Source organism: Heteronotia binoei, chromosome 14 (genome assembly GCF_032191835.1).
Source record: "Heteronotia binoei isolate CCM8104 ecotype False Entrance Well chromosome 14, APGP_CSIRO_Hbin_v1, whole genome shotgun sequence".
NCBI lineage: Eukaryota > Metazoa > Chordata > Lepidosauria > Squamata > Gekkonidae > Heteronotia > Heteronotia binoei.
In genome coordinates this window covers 2,376,760-2,395,598 of record NC_083236.1, presented here as the reverse complement: position 1 = coordinate 2,395,598, position 18,839 = coordinate 2,376,760, and the positions used below count along the sequence as shown (strand labels likewise).

The 18,839-nt window shown below is 48.6% G+C and overlaps 1 protein-coding gene across 1 annotated transcript in view; it reads right to left on the bottom strand.

Moving 5' to 3' along the window:
• Positions 1 to 10,538: 10,538 nt before the first annotated feature.
• Positions 10,539 to 18,839, bottom strand: part of GABBR2 (gamma-aminobutyric acid type B receptor subunit 2) — an 824,150-nt gene continuing 815,849 nt past the window's right edge. The window contains exons 18-19 of the mRNA XM_060254061.1: positions 11,887 to 12,004; positions 10,539 to 10,813 (exon numbers count right to left, since the gene is read on the bottom strand). Coding sequence (XP_060110044.1) covers positions 10,648 to 10,813; positions 11,887 to 12,004 — 284 coding nt within the window. The 3' untranslated portion in view covers positions 10,539 to 10,647. The remainder of the gene's footprint in view (positions 10,814 to 11,886; positions 12,005 to 18,839) is intronic.

The following is an 18,839-nucleotide window of genomic DNA, read 5'->3' as shown; positions in this document are numbered from 1 at the left end:
ATACCAGCCATTGAGGGTCTCCTAATCAAACACTGAGCAGGCAACAGTGAGATGGTTGTTGATGCCTCATTCTTGGTGCTGTCCTGCCTTGTGCTTAAGTGTAGGAGCCTCTTGGGATGGGGGATTCCTGTGCAGAACTGAGAATCTCATCGCTTTCAAGACTCTCCGGCGTCTGAGTGTTGCTCCAGATAGAAAGAAAATCTGTTCTCCCTTGATTCATATTTGGAGTTAGAGGTTAAATAGCTTATAACAAATTTTCTTTTATGGCTTTCGTGTTTTGTGTTTGTTACAGCTTGATATGTAAAATTTCTGGGGTGTGTGCATGTGTTTTATTTTAATGGAATTTTGAGGAATATTGACAGGGCGCCATTAGGTACAGCACAGACCATCAGGAGTTTGTTTCGGGGTGGTCCTGGGATCTCCTTGTCAGTGGAGCCCCAGTTCACAAATGCCACCAAGCTGGCATTTTTTTCATTTGCACTAAGCAGGGCAACTGGCCTCCTACCTCTCTTGCCCTGACCTAGCTACAGTAATCCATGCACCGGTCACCTCCAGGTTGGATTGCTGTAACTCATTTGATGCTGGCCTGCCCTCGAGGCTGAGCCGGAAACTCCAACTGATCCAGAATGTGGTGACACAAGACCTGACAGGAACATCACGGACAGCACACATCCAATCTATGCTGTGTCAGCTGCACTGGCTTCCAGTGGAGAACCAGGTCAGGTTCAAGGTTTTGGTATCAGCCTTCAAGGCCATGAATGGTCTGGGACCTACGTACTTTTGGGACCACCTTCTTCGGTATGTCCTCCAAAGAGCTTTGTGCTCTGCAAAGACCAATGTACTGATGATCCCTGACCCAAAAGACATCTGGCTGCCTGGTGGAATTCTCTGCCAGGTAACACCTGTGCCCTACGGGACCTGATGCAGTTCTGCAGGGCTTCCGAGGCAGAGGTTTTCCGCCAGGCTTTTGGTTGAGGACAGTGACAGGTACCATCCTGGCTGGCCCTCCCCTCCCCCCCCCTTCTTTTCCATTTATGCCTCCTCCCTACTCCCCCATGAGACTGAAAGGCAACTTCTTAATGCCATCTGGGAATCGTTTTTAATTATTTGGCTGGGATTGCTTTATCATGATATGGTATGCCATTTGCTGTTCATCATTCAGAGCCCTGAGTACTTGGGGGTTGAACAATTCAAGCGTTTTAACCTTTCTTCCTAGGGAAAGTGTTCCAACCCGTTAATCATTCTAGTTGCCCTTTTCTGGACTTTATCCAATATCTTTTTTGAGGTGTGGTGACCAGAATTGTACACAGTACTCCAAATGAGACTGCACCATCAATTTATACAGGGGCATTATGATACTGTCTGATCATCATCATGGTCTCTGTGCAGTCCCACACATGGGTTTCCGCCTGGAATCGAACCCAACCTCGGAGAATTTAAATCTAGCCTAGGCGTTATTTTTGGCGCGCATTCCCTCTTGATCTGGGGAGCAGGCATCCACTGCGCATGCCTGGAGCTAGGGGGAGGCGCTCCACCCACCAAGTTTCTTTCTAACCGCCACTCGGAATAGTCTCACCTCGTTGTGTCTCCTCAACTTCGCCTAGCCTTCTCAACCTTGTTTTGCCTTCTCTAAAATCCTGCTTCTACAATGTCTTCTTCTTAGACTGGTATCGTAAAAAAACCCAAAAAAACTTTATCTTCTTTGGCTATCATTCCGTCTCCTTCCCTCCCTTTCCCCCCTCCCCAGGCGTATGGAAGGGAAGGATCCTAAAACGACTTTCAAAAAGTGTACTCGGTATGGGACCAAAATTCCTTCAACAGACGGACACTCCTGATGTTGTTTAACATTTACATGCACCCCCCTTGCCCAGATTGCCTGGAGTTATGGGCTGGGTTGCCATCAGTAGGTGGATGACATCCAGCTCTATCTACTGATGGATGGCCAGTCTGACTGTGTCCCAGAAAATCTGGACCTGGCGTTGCAAGTCACGGTGAGATGGCTCAGGCTGAATTGACTGAAGCTGAATCCAGTGAAAACAGAGGTCCTTTGCCTGAGTTGCGATGGTCCTGGCAGAGAAATCCCCTTGCCTGCTTTTGGCGGAGTGCCACTTACTACGGCGCCCAGGGTTAGAAGCCTGGGAGTGCTGCTGGAGCCCTCCCTAACAATGGAGGCCCTGATAGCAGCCACTGCCAAATCTGCCTTTTTCCATCTTAGGTGGGTAAGGCAGTTGTTTCCCTTCCTCGAGTGCAGTGACTTGGCAACTGTGATCCATGCTACGGTTACCTCGAGACTGAACTACTGTAATGTCCTCTACATGGGGCTGCCCTTGTCCCATATCTGGAAACTGCAGCTGGTGCAGAATACAGCAGCCAGGTTGTTATTGGGGCTCTCCATAAGAACATAAGAGAAGCCATGTTGGATCAGGCCAATGGCCCATCAAGTCCAACACTCTGTGTCACACAGTGGCAAAAAATTTTATATACACACATACACTGTGGCTAATAGCCACTGATGGACCTGTGCTCCATATTTTTATCTAAACCCCTCTTGAAGGTGGCTATACTTGTGGCCGCCACCACCTCCTGTGGCAGTGAATTCCACATGTTAATCACCCTTTGGGTGAAGAAGTACTTCCTTTTATCCGTTTTAACCTGTCTGCTCAGCAATTTCATCGAATGCCCACGAGTTCTTGTATTGTGAGAAAGGGAGAAAAGTACTTCTTTCTCTACTTTCTCCATCCCATGCATTATCTTGTAAACCTCTATCATGTCACCCCGCAGGCGACGTTTCTCCAAGCTAAAGAGTCCCAAGCGTTTCAACCTTTCTTCATAGGGAAAGTGCTCCAGCCCTTTAATCATTCTAGTTGCCCTTCTCTGGACTTTCTCCAATGCTATAATATCCTTTTTGAGGTGCGGCGACCAGAACTGCACACAGTACTCCAAATGAGACCGCACCATCGATTTATACAGGGGCATTATGATACTGGCTGATTTGTTTTCAATTCCCTTCCTAATAATTCCCAGCATGGCGTTGGCCTTTTTTATTGCAAACGCACACTGTCTTGACATTTTCAGTGAGTTATCTACCACGACCCCAAGATCTCTCTCTTGGTCAGTCTCTGCCAGTTCACACCCCATCAACTTGTATTTGTAGCTGGGATTCTTGGCCCCAATGTGCATTACTTTGCTCTTGGCCACATTGAACCGCATCTGCCACGTTGACACCCACTCACCCAGCCTCAACAGATCCCTTTGGAGTTCCTCACAATCCTCTCTGGTTCTCACCACCCTGAACAATTTAGTGTCATCCGCAAACTTGGCCACTTCACTGCTCACTCCCAACTCTAAATCATTTATGAACAAGTTAAAGAGCATGGGACCCAGTACCGAGCCCTGCGGCACCCCATGTGGGAGCACATACAGCCTGGGCTGCAGACACTGCACTGGCTGCTGGTGGTATACTGGATTCGCTACAAGGTGCTGGGCATTACCTTTAAAGCCCTATATGGCCGAGGACCTCCCTACCCTGATGACCGTCTCTCCCCACATATTCCCCAGAGGGTACTTAGATCAGGGACACAAAGCTTGCTGTCGATCCCCGGGCTGAAGGAGGCAAGACTGAAAAGCACGTGAGAAAGAGCCTTCTCAATTGCCGCCCCTTCCTGGTGGAACCAACTGCCTGAGGAGGTCAGAGCCTTGCAGGGCCTTGCCCAGTTCCGCAAGGCTTGTAAGGCTGTTTCAGTGAGCCTTTAATCAAAGGCTGACCACCACCAAGATGCTAAATCTAAATGGATGCTTAAGATCACTGAACGCCATCTTTAAACTGTATCGAAAATTAGCACCATATTATTGTTTTTAAACTGTCTCAGAATGCCTGAACACTCCAATCTATAACATCAGATTATTTAATACTGGAATATTGAAGAATTGATTTAAGGAAGGTTAGCATAGTACATATTGTAGTAAGTTTTATGTGTTTTTATATATTCTATATGTATTTTATATATTTTATTGTATAATTATAATTATTAATCTATCATGAATGTATTTAAATGGATTCTGTTGGTTTTTATGTTGTAAGCCGCCCTGAGCCCACCTCGGTGGGGTAGGGCAGGATATAAATCGAATAAAATAAATAAATAAATAAATAAAATTAATTTAATGTTTGTAATGTAAATGTTTTGATTGTATTTTATTACGTTCTGTGAGCCGCCCGGAGCCTGCCTTGGCGGGGAGGGCGAAGATCAGTCAGTAAACTGAATGAAACTAACCAAAGCAGCCTCAAGACAGAAGCCACAGTGTTGGGAGCTGAACACTTTGGGGCCAGGAGGGTGCTGTTCGAACTCAACTGGGCCTGTCCTCTTGGATCTTGGGGAGGCCCCTCCCTAGCAAGGGGATCAGGGGCAAGGGGTAGAACAGGGGCCCTTGCCACGTCAGTTGGAAGGCATCCCCAGGGGAACAGGGAGCAGCTCTCGCCAGTGAGCAGAACTGGGGGCACTTGGCATTTAAGGAGGCAAACAGGTTCACCTGGGGCTGCCCCCAATGCTGGAACACAGGAAGTCCGTAATCATCCTTGAGAGGCCATTTATGTGTGGGTGTGTTGCCTCTGCTGTCCCATTTGCCACCCTGGCAATGTGGAGAACCTAAAAGGAAATGGCTTGCTGCATGGCCCAAGGCCAAAGGAGAGAAGCTGCCAAAAATTGAGAGGGAGCCAGCATCTCCCTGCTTGTTAACGTAGAACTTTGTTGCAGTGTTGTTTGTGGCTATTAGCACCCTTTTGCAAGATACTAGGACTGCAAAAGAAATCAAAGCATTTCTGACTGCCCTGAGCTCCAGAAGATTAATATGCAAGCCCTGCTCAGAAGGGGACAATGCCCACTGGCCCTATGAGAGCCACAGTGCACCCTCAGCCTGAAAAGGAAAACCTGAACATAGTGGGACGTCGTCCCAAAAGGTGAGCCTGTCCGCAGATTCTCCTAAAGACACCACCCCAGGGAAAGGACAATTTCTGTTACTGCACATTGGCTGATTTGAGGAGCCAGTTCTGGTGGCCACATGAATAATCAGACAAAGGAGACCACAGCAGTAGTAGAGGCCATGAAGCCTAGAAGCCTCTGTATGGATTTAGTGGCAAACCTCTGACCTGTTGCTTGTATGGAGGCTGCACTGTTTTGAGGAAGAAAAGCCTTATTACTGAGGCCCCAATGAATAGGATGGACTGAGTTGAATATAGGATGGATTTATCCCAATCAATCTGGAGGCCCAGAAAGCTTCGGGTAGAAGCAGCCAGGGGCACTTGGATCAGCTACTAGAGCAGAGGAGGATGTGGTAAAAAGCCAATAGTCCAAGTAGGGGTAGATGACAAAGCCCCTTAAGCATAGGTGAGCGACTACTGCAGATATGAACTTGGCAAACACTCTGGGAGAAATGGCTAAGCCAAAGGGAAAGACAGCATGCTGGTAGCAAGTCTGGTTGCATTGGAAATGAAACTTTCTAGATCTGGAGTGTATAGTACTGTGGCATCCTTAAGATCAATAACAGCAAACCAGTCATGGGGCAGATCTAGCCTATGACCTCCTGTAATGTGGTTAGGTGAAATTTAGGGACCACAAAGAACTTATTAAGAGTCCTTAGTTCCAATGTAGGATATTTATCATTTTTATTATCAACTTGGAAATAACACAATTTAAAACAATTTTGGTCTCACTGCAATGGAACAGGCTCCATGGCCCCTTTATTCAAAAATTGGAACACCTCTTGTTGGAACTCTTGCGGGCGGCATGAATGAGGAGGAATCAAGGGGACAACCAACCGGTGAAACATGAAACTGAAGCCAATATGCTTGCTGAATCATGCTAAGAAGATGTTATTGGATTAATATCCCACCTTATACTCTGAATCTCAGAGTGGCTCACGATCTTCTTTCCCTTCCTCCCCAACAGACACCCTGTGAGGTGGGTGGGGTTGAGAGGGCTCTCACAGCAGCTGCTCTTTCAAGGACAACTCCTGCCAGAGCTATGGCTGACCCAAGGCCATTCCAGCAGCTGCAAGTGGAGGAGTGGGGAATCAAACCCGGTTCTCCCAGATAAGAGTCCGCACGCTTAACCACTACACTAAACTGGCGCTCTCTGTGAAAACCTGTGTTAGGGGTAACCGACTGCCAAATAGGAAGAGAACATGATAGGCTAAAACAGGTACAGCTGTGGGAGGGTGGGATAGTCAGGACTGAGGCTTATCCGAAGCTGAACCCTGCCTGGAGTGGAGGTCCCTGCTGTTTCTTGCCCTGCAGGGCACAAAGAAGAATCAGACGACTGTGAATGACTCCTGTGTCCGGGGAAGCACTGAGGTTTGTGGGTGGACTGGTGAGGCCAAGGAGCCTTGCAGTGATTGTGTTCTTTCACATGTGGTCTAGGGCATCTATCTGGGAGCTGAACACATTCCTCCCCATAGATATTCTCGCCTTATTATCTTGGGATAGGTAAAGCAGCAGAGCCAGGAGTGATGGACCTACTGCATGAGTCTGTGGCATTTAGTTGCTGCTTCCCACCTTGAAGCCTTCTGCCTGCGGGACCTTGACCACATAGCGAACAGTGTTGATGAGGAAGCAGGGCATTCTACACAAGGTGGCAGCTGCTGTTCCCACTTCATAGGCCAGTACAACGGTGGCAGGGCATACCAGAACCATTTGCAGAGGTTATGGCCCCGGTACTGTGGGGCTGGAGTCTCCTGAGGATCTATGATGCCATTTAGCTGAGGAAGCATCAGCTTCAAGGGGAGGCTGGGGAACAACCTCAGTAACTTCATCATCGGGCAGATGGCAAGCTTCTGTGAGTCGGAGAAGGGCTCCAGGGTCACTGGGTGGGGAACAGATCCGCTCTCAGTTGGGTGGAGGAGGGCTGGGAAGTCTTATACTTGGACATCATTTTTTTTTTTCTTTTATGGTGGTGGATTTGAGGCACTCTGTGCTGCTGAGGATTTCTTTGGAGCTGATAGTGAGCCTGATTCCAACACAGATCCTGACAGCACTGACTGAAGGGAAGGTCCAAGTTCAGTGGTCCAGATCTGACCCTCAGCCCTCTTTTGGCTGCTTTCCAAGGTGAGATCCTCTTTGTCTTTGCCCTCTCCCTCCCTCCCTGCCTTAATTGAAATAATTGATCTAATTTAATTAGCCCAATTAATTCAGTTAGTGCCCCCACCTAGTGCCCCGGTAGCCCCCCCCCCCTCGCCTTGTTCCAGAGGGGAGGGTGGTAGAGAAACTGAATTCAATAAATAATAAATGTGATAATTTCCCTTTCCTTAACAATGTGTACCAGTTAAAAAATCAAAACTTTTGGCGGCAGCTGCTACCAAAGCAACATTTTTAAAAAATCTGCACCACCAGTCAAATCTCCAGTAGCCAAGCAAGGCTTCTGATTGGCTAGATCCCCACCTGGCCCCAACCCAGTTTCTAAAACCACTTGGCGGGCACCACAGCGCTCATGAGCCCCACACTGGGGACCCCTGGCCTAAACTGGACTCGTGGGGAAGGGGTTGGGGGGAGGGTCCTTGAGCTTAGAGTCATAGAATCATAAGAATTGGAAGGGACCTCCAGGGTCATCTGGTCCAACTCCCATTATTCAGGTTTAACCCATAAGAACACCTAGTGTAGCATAAAAATGGGAGCCAAAATACGCAGAGGTCTGATGTGGCCCTGCAGAGAAAAACCAGCCCAGGCCAGGCGAGAAGACCGGCTGCTGCCTTGCTCAGTGGGGCAGAGTGAGCCTTCTCTCCTAGGGAAGGACTGCAAGGGGCTTGCAAGGAAGCACAGTCAAGAAGCAGGGCATTCAGTTTCCTCTCTTTTTTATTAATAAAACAGATTTTTGCAACAATTTATTAAAAACTGAATTTTCATGCAGTATAAGGGGTATACAAGAAATGCTCCGTGTACTTTTTTGTTTTAAGTTCTGGTAGTTCCAGTCGAGGTGAAGCCTTTGTGGACTAAGAGTGTTGGGAAATGCCGTTGGGGGCACAGCCTCAGCATCCATTTCTACAGTATATTTTTGCTGTCATTTTTTTTAAAGAAAAGAAAAAAAGAAACAACCATTAAATAACTATCATCACTTTGTGGGTCTTATTTTTCTGCAGGAAATTTTTTTAAATGTTGTGGGAGAAACTACAGTTGCATTTGAGACAAAAAATGTACTGCATGATTTAAACCTAATAAACAGCACACAGTCAGTATTCACAAAGAGTTACAGACACACACTCACCGCCAAAGGTCCAATACTTCTTGATTTTTTTTTGTTTCCTGCTATGTTGGAATAATATTTTCTACAGAAATTTGTGTATACATTATATACAGTATTATTGTCCTTTTTTGAAAAGTAATATTTGTATTCAATAAAGTCCTGATGAATTTTTATTAATAAATTAAGAGAATACTGTCAACACACACACACACACACACACCAGACGACACCTTCAGTGGTTAGTGCTCAAACGGAGTAATGTGATCTACTTCCGTGCGGTAGACTTAACACTCTGTTGTCCTAACACTTCCTGGTGCCTCCACGACTCCTTGTTAGTGATACACGTCCCAGGAGAGATTTTTCCAGGCCCCCCTCGTGGATTAAGAGTCATGGGTGACAGAACTGGGGAGGAGGGGTTGGGATCAGCAGCAGTGACGTGAAGAAGTGCTTTTCTGGCACCACTGCTGGGATAGAACGTTATCTTCCGTGCAGGAAGGTGCGGTTTTAAGGACTAGCTGTGCTGCCATGCCATCACCCACCACGCCCCCCTCCCAAAAACTTTACTACAAAACGTAGGGGGAAGGGGGAATCTAGTTCTGGTTTCAAGTTATGCTGTATCCCCAACAGGCTGGAGCTAAAAACACATTGTCTTGCACAGAAGTATGAGAGGGACCACGCTTTGCTTCTTATGTGCCTTGGGCAACATCAGTCTTGCACATTTCTTTAGGTGAACCAGATGTGGCCATGGAGGAGGACAGCGCCTGCAGGTTCTCTCAGGCAGCCCTTGGAGATGGAGAATCTGGTCTCAGCCCCAAGCCCAGGCTCTAAAAGATGCTTCTGCCCCTTTTGCATGGCTGCTCCACGGACAACGTCACAGCAGACAAGAAGAGGGTGACGCAGGGCTTCAACAGGCTCCCGAGATTCACCATGTAAAGGATGTGGACTTTGTGGATCAAGACCTTCTCAGTGATGTGCGTGAGCATCAGCCTTGGCTCATAACATGCTGTAGAAGGAGAGCTGTTGCTTACATGCCCTTGGGTTGTGAATGAACCAGCCCATCACTGTATAGCAGGAAGGAGTTCAGCAGATGTGGCTCTTTCCTCCAGGGCATGGAGGAACCTCCAGGCCTGCTGCTGAAATTCTCTCTGCCAGGTAGTTTAAAGGGGGGGGGGGGCGCTCCTCTTTGGATAATCCATGCAAAGACTCTCTTGATCTCTGCAGGGTCTCACAGAACCCCAAGTTATACAATCACTAAGTGATGAAACATTTTGTTTGCATGTCCTGGAGTTGCTCTATAACAACAACAACAACATTGTCTTTAAATTGGCAGAAATTGTGCAGGGGAGGGAAATGAACTCTCCTGGTTTAAAACAGTTATTTGTTTCCAAGTGTGAAGGACAGGAGGCTCCACTCCCCTCCGCCCAGCCCACAACCCCAGCAACCATCGTTCAGACTCTCTTATGCTCAGCTACCACTCTCTCACACATCCAAGCACAAAATGAAGATTCGTGTATATACGAACTGTGCCTCAGCAGAATTGGGCTGTAGCTGCCAAGTGTGGTGCCTGGACTTCCCGCCCCTCCTGCTAACTTCACTGTACTGCAGTTACGTTGTGGCTTAAATCAAGCAAACTGGAAGGGGGGGGGACAAGAACAGCAATTCATCTGGTGACATTAAGACTTTGCTACCCGCCTCAGATGACACTGGCCCCACATTTGCAGGCCATGTGTGGGACGGTCAGCCCCAGGACCGCCTCTGAGCCCCACCTCTCAGCAGAAGGGGGGGCTATGCGGATTTCTTTTCAGACTCTTTTATGCGGTGGTCATTCTGGGCTGCCTCCCACATGAGCCGTGGGAGAAGCAGGGCTAGGCCGGGCGCAAGTCTTAGTGCCACCCAAGGGGCCATTTCTGGAAGTCTCCTCCTCCATTTAGAACACAGTCCCAGAAACGAAGGAGTGCCAGCTGCCTGGAATCCCTGCCCGACACACGGTCGCCATGTCAGTTAGCAGAGCTCTTGGGCGAGTCCTCTCTCTTTTGGCGCATGGCTCCGTGTTATCAGTAGCTGCATCAAGCTTAGTGACACTGGAGTGGGGTCTGTTTGTCTTTTCTTTTTTTGCATGTGTCAGGTTTATTTTTTCCAGCCACCGTGCCGCCAGTAGGATTTTGGGAAGAAACATGGTTTGGTTACTTTCTTCATGAAGAAATAACCATGTCCACAAGTAAGGCTACAGATCAACTTCTGGGTCACCTTCTCCACTGGGCATGCTCTTCCCCAGCAGCGAAGCTGGTCCGCCCTCGACAATGGCCAGTTCCTCTGTGAGGAGAGTCAGGGTTATGCAGAAGGCAAGAGGTTGAGACGAGACGTTTGGTCCAGTCTTTGAGCGCCAAAAGCAGTTCCGGGAGCTCTGATCCCTGCATTCCTACAGACCAGAGACCATCACCCGGAAAGATGGCGGCCCATGTCTGTGCCTCGGACTGGCGCTGGGACTGACACACGGACTGGTGCAACTGGCGTCAACCCCTCCTATGGATGGCAAGTAGGCGTGGTGGAGGATGGGAAGCTGTAAGGACAGGCGACGCTGTATGCTGTGGGAACCAAGAGAGAACAGAATGAGTGGAGGAAGAGAATGAGGGCTGCAGCAGTGAGAGCACTGGGGCTTTGCAAAGACCCACCTTGGCCACTGGTCTGAAGCACCAGCCCTGTTTTGAACTGGCGAAGGCTGAAGGGCCAGCAACATGGACAGGCGACCTGCAGACAGTTTTGTTCAGAACACCAGTCAATTGGTTGAGGTTTTTTTGCCTAGTGCAGGTTTAAATTATGATTTTAATCCATGACCTTTTATGTCTTCTTTGCGTTCATATGTTTTATGTGGACAAAAGTCTCTCTCACCCTAAGTGAATAGCAGCAGACTTTGGCATAGCTTTATTTTACGGGGATATGTGAAGGATCATGAAGAGGGCACTACTGAGGTGAACTGAATTTCTCTGACCAACTTTAGCCTGAGAAATGGCAAGAGAGAGGTTCTGCCTTTGTAGATACAGCTCCAAGCAGTTTCCAGAGATACAAGCTGTATTTTTACTACAAATATATTTTTAAAAAAATAGTTTCACTGCCATGGCTTCCCTCCAAATATTTTAGAAACTTGTCTGGGGAGGGCGTGATGAATTGGGGGGGGGGGGGGTCCTCACACAAATCTCAAGGTGTTTAAATGGTGTGCTGTGAATATGCTCATCATGGAGCCTGGACTGGGCAGACTTCTTAAATAATCTTCTCCTTCCCTGTCAGCAGCCTGAGAGCAGCAGATACATTTGGTCAGTGGCCAGCTAAGCAAAGAGTGTTCCCATCCCCCTCTGCGGCTGAGCGGGGGCGTGGCTTCAGCCTCTGCCTGGGTGGGCCATTTGCAGATGGGGGATGCTGCTCCACTTTCACACTCTCTAGAGCTGAGTCATTTTTAAAAGTATCCAAATTAGACTTTTCAAATTTCTTTCAAGAAGACCAGGGAAACATTGGTTTGCATTACAAAGGATTCTTCAATAATATAATTTTTAATGTGACATGTAGATTAAAAATGATATTAAGCCCTTAGGATCCACAACCCCATGCCTAAAGCCTTCTCAGTTTTTGTTTCCAAGGTGTGAAGAAAAATGGTGCCACTTACTGTTCTGGGGAGTTGATGTCTTCTATAAAGTCTTTGCTTGTTCTGGAGGGCTCTGTAGTATTCCATTGTGCTTGTGGGTTTTGATCAAGGTGATTTTTCAATGCAGCTTTCTCAGCATCTGGATGAAAGGAAACTATTTGTTTTATTTGCAGAAAGGCAGGGACCACCCAAAGGCCTCCAGCAGTGGTTCTTAAAGCTTTACATTTTAGAACAAACAGGGGGAAACTGCAAAGTCTTGTGGGAAGCAAACCACCCCCACTATTTCCCCTTTTCTTTTCCTAAAAGCCCCCAGAGCCTCTCTCCTTTTCCTGTTCCCTTATCTCCTTGCTCGGATTGCCAACCTCCAGGTAGGACCTGGAAATAATAAACAGGTTGCTTACTTATAACTGATGATCTTCGAGTGGCCAGTCATCTGTGCACCCACACCTTCGGAACTGCAGCACCCGCAATGACTCCAATGGTGATATACAAGCTCCAAGCAAGGATTTTAGCATCCTACCTCTAAGCATGCTCAAGAACTCCACCGCACATGTCCAGAGGGAGATGCTAGGATCCCACCAGTTCTTTCTGACCACTAAGCAACCCAGAATAAAGGCAACTAGGTTGACAGCAGAGGAGAAGGATGGGCAGGTGGTGTGAATGCACAGATGACCACTTGAAGACCATCAGTTACAGGTAAGCAACCTGTGCTTATCTTCGTGGTCTCTGTGCTTCACACCATAGGGAGAGTAGCAAGCATAGGTTACCTGGAGGAGGGTGTTGTCCAGAATTAGTTGCAAATAGACTGGAGGACCAAAGTGTCAATGATTGCTCTGTGTCATTGTTGGACATCGAGTGTGTCGTGCATTACAAACGTGTTCAGAGTAGCCCATGTAGTTGCTTGACAGATTTCATGCAAAGGGACGCCTTTCATAAAAGCTGTCAATGGGGCCATTGGCCACGTAGAATGGGCTCTGAGGGGGCGGTTGGCTTGAAGGTAGCAAAGTTTATTGGTTTGGACAAGCCCTTTTGAAAGTATTTGGGTCGACAGTCTATTCCCTTATTTGCTATCTGCATAGGTGACAAAAAGATGTGGAGGTTTCCTTAAAGTAAGAGTTCTATCCAAGCAGAACAACAGAGCTCTTTGCACATCTAAAGAATGCCACTTGTGTTCCTGATCTGTTGAAGGGTTAGGGAAGAATGTAGGAAGGATCACCTCGGAAAGGGTGTGGAATTTGGAGACCACTTATGGGAGGAAACTGATGTCTGGCATCAATGTAACTCCCTCTGCCTGGAACTTAAGATACGGAGGGTCACAACACAGTGCTAAGACCCTTCTTGCCAAGGTGAAGGCTACAAGCAAAGCCGTTTTCCAAGACAAGAGTCCAATATCCAAGACAAGAGTCCAATATCAGATTTTGCCAATGGTTCAAATGGTTTCCTTTTAAGCATGTTATGAACCATTAACAAGTCCCATGCCAGAGTAGGGCCCTTTGCTGGAAGGTACAGATGAAGGAACCCTTTGAGGAATCATTTACTGTATGGATGAGATCTTATGTTGTTAGCTGCCTTGAGTCTTTGCAGAATGGGCAGGATATAAATCTAACTAACTAAATAAATAAAATGAGAGAAAACTGTCAAATTGTCTATTTTGCAATAATATGCTGAGATTGCACAGAGAGATACGTATGGAGGAATGACTCATGCCCGTGTTCACTGGAGCTAATAGGAAGGTAAAGATTGCAGAGAATGGTGCTTTCTGTGCAGATGTTTCAGAGTTTGCTATGAATTATTTGAACTTCTGCCATTTGTAGGCATAGGATTTCCCCATGGATGACTTTCTACTATTAACTAACAGTTCCTGAATCCTTAGTTGGAAGGTATCCTCTAAGCTGTCAGTTTCAGGTGAGGTATGTCATGATGGAATACTGTGCCTCTGTGGCTGAGGAGGTGGTTCTCTGCAGGGGAAACTGGTGGAATTTCCCTTTGCTGAGATGGAGTAGAGTGGAAATCTCGGTTGGCATAGCTACCAGGGGGTCACCAAGATGCAGCATGGTTTGTCCTGCAGGATTTTGTGGGGGATTGGTGTGAGGAGAGGTATGGGTGGAAACATGTAGAGAAAGGCATTTGTTCATGGGGAAAGTAGTCCATTGCCCAGGGACAATGGATCACTGCTGCCTCATGAGCAAAAGTCTGGGCACTTCTTGTTCACTCTGGTTGCAAAGACATCAATGGGAGGGTTGGTGTCAATGTGGAATTGAGTATCACTCCAATAAATTTGACCTTCTGGAATGGTGAGAGATTCATTTTTTTTTTTTAGATTGACCCATAATCCCAGCATGCCCAGTAGTGTTATGGTCTCCTGTATGTGAAGAGTCAGTTGAGTGTGTGAGTTGGCCACCAGAAGCCAGTCATCGATATAGGTGAAGGGTCCACGAAGATGGAGGTGGGCCACTGCAACTTCCATTGTTTTAAAGAACACCCTTGGGGTGATGGAGATCATGAAATGGAGTGCAGTGCACTGGTAGTGGTGTTTGCTTATAATGAATCTGAGGAATCGTCTGTGATTGGGTCAAATACTCAGGTGGAAGTATATGTTTAGAAGGTTGATGGTCACCTTGGACAGGAGGGGAAGGATCTGAGTCAGCATTGTCATGTGAAACTTCTGAGGGGTAATGAATTTGTTCAGCCCCCTGAGGCCCATGATAGGTCTGAGACCTCCTTCCTTCTTGGGGATGGTAAAAAATGAGAGTAGAAACCTTGACCCTTCTCCAGTTCTGGGACTGGTTTTAGGGTGCCCTTGGCAAAAGGTGGTGACTTTGTCTCTGAGCAGTGGAGATGGAGGAGTGGTGACAACCTGAGAGGTGTATGGGATATGATAGAATTTGATCGTGTACCCCTTAGCTATAATAGAAAGGGCCCACCTGTCTGTTGTTATATGTTGCCAAGGTGCTAAGTTGGGGTAGAGGCAGGTAAAAGGTGACTGGATGAAAGAATCTGGTGGACTAATGCTGAGACAGTAAAAGGCTCTGCTTAGGATTTTTAGAGGTCTTGGCGAGGTTGTTGTTATTCTTGTTCTTGGCATCTAGATTTCCTCTGGTACGAGGAGCATTGGTTGGAGGTAATATTGGTGAGATCTTTATGAGGTGTCTGGAGAACTCCTGGTAGAGCTGCATCTGGACCAGGACCTGGATCTCTAATTGTAGGATTTGAATGTAGATGGAATGCCTTCAGGCTCTTGTCGATATCCTGTAGCACTGTGTCAGTGGTAGCATGAAAAAGGTCTACTCCATCAAAGGGGAGGTCCTCAATAGCGTTCATGTCTTGAGTAAGTAAGGCTGACCTCAGCTAGGAGTCATGTCTCAGTGCTACCATCATGGTCAGCCTTTGCAAAGGTTTTGAGATTCATGGTTGGTGAGCGGAAATCCTTTCGCGCCAAGGAACCATTTATTTATTTATTTATTTATTTTATGATTTATATCCTGCTCTTCCCACCAAGTGGCTCAGGGCGGCTTACAACATAGGATCCCACATAAATAGGGTTTAAGCATTTAAACAATTAAAATAATTAAACATTTAAAACATTTAAAACAATAAAACATTAAAAGCAGCAGAAGTTTAATAAAACCACACTTAGTTTCTTGTGCCGGTTAGTTATAGGCCAGCTGGAAGAGGGTTGTCTTACAGGCCCTGCGGAACTGAGCAAGGTCCCGCAGGGCCCTCACCTCTTCCGGCAGCCAGTTCCACCAGGAAGGGGCCATAACAGAAAAGGCCCGGTCCCTGGTAGACTTTAGACGGGCTTCTTTTGGCCCGGGGATAACAAGGAGGTTTTGAGTTCCCGATCTCAGTACTCTCTGGGGAACATGTGGGGAGAGACGGTCCTTCAGGTAGGCAGGTCCTAGGCCATATAGGGCTTTAAAGGTAATAACCAGCACCTTGTACCGGACTCGGTGAGTTATTGGCAGGCAGTGCAGATCCCGGAGCCCCGGCCGGATGTGCTCCCTTCTTGGGAGCCCTAACAGCAGCCGGGCCACGGCATTCTGCACTAGCTGCAACTTCCGAGTTCGACACAAAGGCAGCCCCATGTAGAGAGCATTACAGTAGTCCAACCTCGAGGTGACCGTGGCATGGATCACTGTTGCTAAATCGTCGCGCTCCAGGAAGGGAGCCAACTGCCTTGCCCGCCTAAGATGTAAAAATGCGGACTTGGCAGTGGCTGCTATCTGAGCCTCCATCGTTAAGGAGGGCTCCAATAGCACCCCCAGGCTTTTGACCCTGTTCGCCGCTATCAACGGCGCACCGTCAAAAACTGGCAGGGGGATTTCCCTCCCCGGACCCCAACGACCCAAGCAAAGGACCTCTGTCTTCGCTGGATTTAGCCTCAGCCCGCTCAGTCTGAGCTACCCAGCCACAGCCTATAATGCCCGGTCCAGGTTTTCTGGGGCACAGACCGTTTGGCCATCCATAAGCAGATAGAGCTGGGTGTCATCAGCATACTGGTGGCAACCCAGCCCATACATTCGGACAATCTGGGCAAGGGGACGCATATAGATGCTAAATAACATCGGGGAGAGAACCGCCCCCTGAGGCACTCCGCAATCAAGCGTGCGCCTCCGGGATAGCTCACCCCCAATCACGACCCTTTGTCCCTGACCTTCGAGGAAAGAGGAAAGCCACTGTAAAGCTAACCCCTGGATCCCCGCGCTGGCAAGGCGGCAGGTCAGTAACTGATGGTCGACCATATCGAACACAGCCGATAGGTCCAACAACATCAGCATCGCCGAGCCGCCCCGATCCAGATGCCGTTGAAGGTCGTCTACCAGGGCGACCAACATCGTCTCCGTCCCATGGCCTGGGCGAAAGCTGGACTGAAGTGGGTCGAGGACAGAAGCGTCCTCCAGGAAGGTCTGTAACTGCATCGCCACTGCCCTCTCGATAAGCTCGCCCAAAAAGGGCAAGTTTGAGACCGGCCGGTAATGCACCAATTGGGCCGGGTCTAGGGTTGTTTTTTTCAAGAGGGGGCGGACCACCGCCTCTTTGAGCGGCATTGGAAAATGCCCTTCCATCAGGGATCTATTTATGATATCCCATACAGGATATCTAAGCTCCCTCTGGCAAGATTTAATAAGCCAGGAGGGGCAAGGGTCCAATTTACAGGTTGTTGGGCGTGCAGATAAGAGAATCCTGTCAACTTCCTCCAGGCTGAGAGGACTGAAGCCACCCAGAACACGATCCGAAAACAGGCCCGGAGCCTCGGTTTCACTAGCTGCCTCAAATATGGCCGGGAGGTCGAAGCGGAGTGACGCGATCTTGTCCGCAAAAAATTTCGCAAAAGCCTCACAGCCAATCTCCAATTCAATAGAATTTGGTCTGCCTTGTGGCAGCGTCGTAAGCCTCCGAATTGTATCAAACAATTGTGCCGGGCGTGAAGTTGCGGACGCAATCTCAGTCGCAAAGTATATTTTCTTTGTGGCCTTGATTGCCATCTCATAGGATTTCAAGTTCTCTCCATAGGATGTTCGAATTGCTTTGTCTCGAGTATGCCGCCATTGTCTCTCTAGTCGTCTGAGTCCACGTTTTTGTTGCTGCAGCCCCTGGTTAAACCAGGGCGTCGGCTTCAAACGGGGACACAGAGGACGCCTAGGTGCAATCTCCTCAATGGCCCTCGAGAGTCCATCGTTCCAGGACTCCACCAGGTCATCCAGGGAGCCGCCAGTGGGCCAGGGATCCCGTAGAGCCGTTAGGAACCGTTCCGGGTCCATCAGGCTCCACGGGCGAGCTAAAATACGCTCTCTGCCTAAACAGGCTTGGGGTGACACATCCACACGAGCCTTGAGGGCATAGTGATCCGACCATGGCACTGCTATAGTAGCAATATCGTCCACTAAAACTCCCGCCACGAAGACCAGGTCTAACATGTGTCCCGCCTGATGAGTGGGTGTTGTAACAACCTGGGAGAGTCCCAGTGTCGCCATGGATGACACTAGGTCCATCGCCTGACTGGACGCCGCGTCGTCGGCATGAACATTGAAGTCACCCAAGACCAATAGCCTAGTGTACTCCAATGCCCAGCCCGCCGCAGCCTCCATCAGGGATGGTAAGGCGCTAGCCGGTGCGTTAGGCGGTCGGTACACCAGCCAGATCGCCAACCCCTCCCCATCATCCCACATCAAGCCGGCACATTCCACGCCTGGGATCTCCGGGGCTGGGAGAGCCCTAAAGGAATAAGCTTCTTGTATGAATAATGCCACTCCTCCCCCCCCCGCCCGCTAGTCCGGGACTGGTGAAAGGCCGAGTATCCTGGGGGAGGCATCTGGGAGAGAGCCACAGTCTCCCCATCCCGCACCCAGGTCTCGGTCACGCATGCCAGGTCCGCATCCTGCTCCAGCAGGAATTCCCGAAGGATCATGGTCTTATTATTAATGGACCTGGCATTACATAACACCAGTGACGGAGGCGAGTAAATTCGCCTGGCCACACTACCTGTCACCATCGGGATGGGACGCAGCCTGGAAGGTGGCCGAGCACCATCATGTCTCGGCCCCCTTCGCCTATAAGTCTGCCTGTTCCCACCGTCATACCTTCCCCTCCCCAGGAGTACCGGAATCCCCAGCCCAGTCATCTTCAACTGGTGGGCACCAGCTCAACAACTGGCAGTCACAATACCTATGCCCTCTTTAGTTCTTATGTTCTAATCAGTCAATAATGCCAACTACCAATTCTTATGTTCTAATCAGTCAATATCAGTCAACCATCCCTGAGCAGGGGGAGAGAGGGGGTTTTGGTAGTTGGTGATTCGATCCTTAGGCAAGTAGACAGCTGGGTGGAGAAACCGTGTACTGACCGTATGGTGACTTGCCTGCCTGGTGCGAAGGTAGCGGACATTAGGTAGATAGGCTGATAGACAGTGCTGGTGAGGAGCCTGTGGTCGTGGTGCATGTTGGCACCAACGATGTGGGGAAATGCAGTCGTGA